Source organism: Papaver somniferum, chromosome 7 (genome assembly GCF_003573695.1).
Source record: "Papaver somniferum cultivar HN1 chromosome 7, ASM357369v1, whole genome shotgun sequence".
Taxonomy (NCBI): Eukaryota; Viridiplantae; Streptophyta; class Magnoliopsida; order Ranunculales; family Papaveraceae; genus Papaver; species Papaver somniferum.
In genome coordinates, this window is record NC_039364.1 from 227,000,099 (window position 1) to 227,005,868 (window position 5,770).

General features: G+C 37.2%; 1 protein-coding gene across 2 annotated transcripts; it reads left to right on the plus strand.

The window, feature by feature from the left end:
- The first annotated feature begins 923 nt into the window (after positions 1 to 923).
- Positions 924 to 5,455, plus strand: LOC113299725 (E3 ubiquitin-protein ligase At1g63170-like). 2 transcript variants are annotated; one of them, XM_026548796.1, is made up of 5 exons: positions 924 to 1,095; positions 1,989 to 2,668; positions 3,671 to 3,796; positions 3,955 to 4,252; positions 4,804 to 5,455. In XM_026548796.1, the coding sequence occupies exons 1-5, from the start codon at positions 1,093 to 1,095 to the stop codon at positions 5,065 to 5,067; spliced, it is 1,371 nt and encodes a 456-aa protein (XP_026404581.1). In that variant the 5' UTR covers positions 924 to 1,092; the 3' UTR covers positions 5,068 to 5,455. The 2 variants fall into 2 exon arrangements, with proteins under 2 accessions (XP_026404581.1, XP_026404582.1); XM_026548797.1 differs by having other exon boundaries at positions 925 to 1,095; positions 1,804 to 2,668.
- Positions 5,456 to 5,770: the final 315 nt, after the last annotated feature.

Below are 5,770 nucleotides of genomic sequence, written 5' to 3' on the forward strand. Positions count from 1 at the left end.
AAACAAACTATGTCGCGGAAATTAATGTTGTTATCTATGGCCTGGTGTTGGCTCGAAGATGGAATGTGAAGAAAATATGTGTTAGATCATTTTCTTAGACTTGTATTCAAGCCTTCAAGGGTGGAGATTTACCGTTGGATCTAAAACAGAAGTGGACGTTGTCCTGTGCTTTATATGATAACATAAGATATGTGCATAGCTATAGGGAAGTTAACTTTACAGCCAATCACTCTGCCAAGCAAACCTGTTTACTTGCCGAGAATGATTTAGAATTTTTTGCAGGTAGGTCAGACTTCATTCTTTCTGTGGAATGGCTGGGTAGAATTTATTTTCATTTCACATAAACTGTGAAAGTTTTTGGAAACACAGTGCCTTCTTTTCTTTCATAATTTATTCCTTGTAATTAATTTGTTTTTTAATACAATTTCATTGGTTGAGTAAAAAAAGATAGTCCTATTTATAGGCCAGTGGCCACAACCAAAATGGTTAAAATCCATCGATGTTAGTCAAGAAAAAATCTTAAAACCTTCGATCACCACCTCTAAATTCTCAGTGGTTTAATTCAACTCACATTACGCATTAACTCAATTAAACCACAAATGAATCATAAGGATTACGACATTTTACCAAAAATACCTTTTCTTACTGATAATTCCAACAGTGACCTAATTAAGCTATAAATTCAGCTCTTAACTTTTTACCTTTAAAAGGTGAAAGATCTAAACCCATTAAAATTGAAATTCCATCAATCATTTCTACTCACGTCATAATCTGGACAATCTACCGGTTTAATATTGACTTAAATATCTTGATATTAATACTACTTGTAGTACTCTATCATTGACCCTAATAAATATAAATTCAAAAAAATGAAAATATTTTAAATTAATATTTTATTTTATTTCCTCGCTTTATTATTATCTCTGTTTCTCTCTCACACACATATTCTAAGAAGAGTAGTCGAAGCAAAATTAAGGTCCAAAGCTGAAACTATTTATCTTAACAAAAAAGAAAGAAAAATAAAATAAAAATCCCTCTTTCTCTTTCTCCCAGTTTTTCATCTTCAAATTTGTATATATCATGAGCTAAATAATGGTTAGTAAATATCTTCTACTTTCCCCATTTTTTCTGATTTTTTCTGATTTTTTTTGTTGATTTTTTGAGGTGTAATTTTGTTGTGGATTGTTTATGATCTGGGTTTTTTTTTCTTTAAGTAAATTATGCTGTTTGATGATGTGGTGATGGGTTTTAGAGTTTGATCAGCTGAGAACTACTTACTACTACTTTTTTAGTCATCCTTTTTCTTGTAAAAGAGTCAAAATCCGGAAAATTAGGGTTTCGTTAAAGAGATGAAAGAATTGAATCATGTGTGTTGCTTCATGAGCTTGAATTTTAGTCTGGGTTTTGTGTATTTTTGGTTTATTGATTTGTTTTTTTGGATCATTTTTTGCTTTGTTAGGATGATTAAGATTTAGGGGTTTCTTGACTAATATCTCTTGTCTATGAATTTCTTTATTTATTTCAGTTTTTGGGTATACATTCTTTGTTATGATTTTCAACCAGTTTTGGAGGGTTTGTGTTTTAGGTGTCATTTAGGATGTTGACTAAGTAGGGGATTGTAGAATGATGGATGAGGTGGTTGTGTCAGGTGGGTTTTCTTCGATTATGCTGTAATGATGAACAACGGGTTTCAGTGATTGTATTTGTGTGAATTATGAGATGTCAGTAATGCAATTTGAGCTTGTTTGTAGTGAACTAATTCTGGTACTGATATAGGTTATGGCATCTTAATTCTTTTTCCAGAGTAAATTTTTATAGGTGAAAGCATCGAGTTTCAGTGCTTGTTTGGTGTTGAAGTTGCAATTTGCTTGGTGGTCATCTTCTATATTTGTTTATAAAAGAGTAGTTAAGAACAGTTTGATAAGAGTGGGCTTCTCATTACTGCTGTTCTATGCGTTCATTCTTACCAAATTTGGTTGTGAACTTAGATGGCCGTTCCCCCGCTGGAACCACATTCTGAAGTCCAAACTGATAGGTACCCGTTGCTAATGGAGAGGTCAGAGAACCGTGACGCTGACCACATTATTGACATTGAAAGGAGGTCTGACACATCTTCATCGTCGAGCTCTTCTCTTGATGATACATCTTCTCCAGGTCCAAATCGTCATCATGATGAGGAAAGAGCTTCCTCAAGCAGTGCGTGGCCCATTTCCCAATCTTCTCTAGCTTCATCAAATGGTGCAAACTCTAGAAACTCCTCGTTTATAAGGAGAAGTGAAGGGTACGGCCGTCGACGCAGGAGCCCGTTAAATTCTGGATTGTGGATATCAATTGAACTGGTTGTTACTTTGAGTCAGATTATTGCCTCCATCGTTGTTTTATCTTTATCGAGACATGAGAACCCTCAAGCCCCATTGTTTGCATGGGTTATTGGTTATGCGTCTGGATGTGTTGCTACCCTTCCGCTCCTGTATTGGCGTTTTTTACACCGCAACCAGGGCACTGAACAAGATGCGACACAAGCACGCCAGGATGCCTCCCAAAGTAATCCTCCTCTTGAACCTTCTCCTTTTGCGGCTATTTCCGTTTTGCGAGGCACAGATGAGGAGGATCACCAAACTGCTGTTACATCTGCAAGAAATGCGCAAAGCGTGAGAATAAGTGCAAGGTAATGTTGTTGTTGTTCTTGTAGGAGCAGATCATAGTCTTCCATATTACCTAGTTTATTGTTAGGTTCATGATTCTTCAGTATATCAGTTGCTGATTTCTGTTTGTTGAACCGGTATATTAGTTCTTTTGGTTCATTTTTATTTTATTAGTTGCATTGTACACCTTTACGTCAGTGGTTTCACTAATCTTTGTTATGCTAGCTGGTACGTAGACTTTCCAATCCATCAAGTGGCCAAGTGACATATAAATAGCTCTATGGATTGTTTTGACAGTAAGAGAAGCATTCAGGATGAATTTAGGGATCTAAATAAACTGTAGGAAAGCATGCATGATTTGTATCACTCTCAAGATGTCGAAATTCAACTTGACCGACTAGTTTGTGAAAGTGTTAATATTTGGCGCAGCAAACCAACAACAAGCAGGCTCTAAGTAGCCCTATGGATTGTTTTTACAATACGAGTTGTGTTAAGGATGAACATAGGTTTTTATATGAACTTTTAAGGAAATATGCATGAAGTGTATCACTCTCAAGAAGGCTAAATTCAACATACCCATGTAGTTTGTGAAGTGCCAATTTTTACTGTAGCAAACCAACAAGCTGACTCGAATTAGTGATAGGGATTATCTGGATTATAAGAGTAGTGTTACCCATGCATTGAGGGATGAAATTAGGATTTTCATAAACTTTAGAAAAGCATGCATGATCTGTATCACTTATCAAGATGGCCAAATTAACTCACCCATGTAGTTCGTGAAAGCGTTAATATTTGATGTAGCAAACCAATAACCAGACTGTATTAGTGCCCGAGACCCTTCTGCACTTGTGTTCCTTGACTGTGCAATTTGAAATGACAACCATGATATAGTCTAATTTTTCGATATTCTATATGATTTTAATGTCATTCCACTGCAGTTCTTCCACTATTCCACAGAACATTTTATTTTGATCCGTTTTATGTGGTTCTATGATTTAATAAATGCGGCTTATTCTAATAATCAGGGTCAATGTACTAGTAGACCATTTCAAGATGGCATTGGATTGCTTCTTTGCGGTGTGGTTTGTAGTTGGCAATGTCTGGATATTTGGAGGGCACTCTTCTTCAGCTGAGGCGCCCAACTTGTACAGGTAGTGCCCAATATCCTTCTTCAGTCCAGATCTTTGCATTCACTTCGTTCTTTTGATGAACTTCAAACTAAATAGCTACGTGCTCTTTTGTAGAAAAAAAGAGAAAATCTGAGACTTTTGTTTAAATAGTGCTTAATAAATTATTCTTTTTCCTACAGGTTGTGTATAGTGTTTCTTACCTTTAGCTGTATTGGGTACGCCATGCCGTTCATTCTGTGTGCAACGATCTGTTGCTGCTTGCCTTGTATAATATCCATTCTGGGTTTCCGTGAAGATCTAAATCATACTAGAGGAGCTGCCGCAGAAACCATCAATGTTCTACCAACATACAAGTTCAAAATGAAGAAAAACGGAGATGGAGATGATCGGGACACTAATGTGGAAGGAGTTGGTGAGGGTGGTGGGACGTTAGCAGCTGGAACCGAAAAAGAGCGTATCATCTCAGGGGAAGATGCAGTAAGTTCTCTTCAAATATTTTGATGTATGATGATGAGGTCACTGAGTTTCAGGTTTCACCTGACCTGAGAATCTCATCATGTTTACCGGTCACATCCTGGTCTGCATTGACCATACCTAGGACCTGATCCACAATTTTGGTTTAAGAAACCGGCTATAATGCCCTTGGTCCCAAAAACTACTAATTTTTTGTTTCCAATGAGTGAACGACTATAATACCCTTTGATGCTTGGTAAGAATCTTAATGGAAGCTCATGCACAACATGCTCTAGTTTGGTGCACTAGTTGATTCAGGAGGTGCTTAAGTGATCTCGATCGAGATGATGAGAGTGGTTCCTGTCTAGTATATAGTGTTGCGACTCGTAACAATCCCAATTGAAACGAATATGATTTAAAATCTGTAGAATTGTATGCTATAAACATCTTAATAGGATGTTGTCAAGCTTCATTTATCTTTTTTTCTTCTTTACACACCTTTGCCTTTAGCTCTTGAACTTCCCCCACCAGTAGTCTTATTGCTGATTTTTTCGCTCTTTTTTTGTTGTATGTAGGTATGTTGCATTTGCTTAGCAAGGTATGCAGATAACGAAGAACTGAGGGAGCTTCCCTGTGCCCATTTTTTTCATGTGGATTGTGTAGACAAATGGTTAAAGATAAATGCTTTGTGCCCCCTCTGCAAGTGTGAGATCGGGGAGAACAGTGGGAACGTGCAGACATCTGCAGTAAATCCCAGCCATCAGCGCCAGAGTGAAAGAAGGGTCAGTAATGGATCTACAGAAGGAGATGCAGCATATGGGACCACCGGTATGTTTTAAATTAGGAGTTCTCAAGCCATAGTTGTGATTTTTTGCTTGAGGTGTAATTACTGCGGCACACACGGAGATAAAACTGCATCCGATGGTCTAATCTGTTGCTTTTTTGTTGTTGGGTTGGTTGATGTCTGAAAATGATGCACTTTGGTTAGATCAAGCAGTGTTTGTAATCAGGCCCGGCTCTGAAGCCCAGAGCCCAGGGTAGCAAAAAGAAAAAAAGAAAAACCATCTTGAAGGTGCTGTAATTCTATTCCAAGACACCGTGTAGTGAGTATATGTCAAGTCTGTACTATTAACAAAGGGTTATCGGGTGGAAGTATGTTAGGCGCTAGTAATTGTAGTCGCTAACTATGAGAAAAGGAAAGCACAAGGAAGTATGAACTTTCACTTCTACACAATGTGCAACTCAAATACCAAGGCTGAACAAACAAACATATATATATATATATATAGCCCCCTCATTTCTACGACGTGTATTATCAAATATAAATGCCGAGCAAACATATGTAGCCTACTCGTGCAAGGTGGGAGGAACATGGACTTGCCATGTCGTAAGTATCGCCAAAAATGTAGTAATCACATCAACTTTAGTCCTAATACTTCATCAACGGAAGGATGTAGTTAATCTGTAATGGGTTTTCTTGTTTCTCTGTTTGATGGTCTTTTGTTTGGCCTTTATAAACACCTTGTACATATTTTTTTTTCT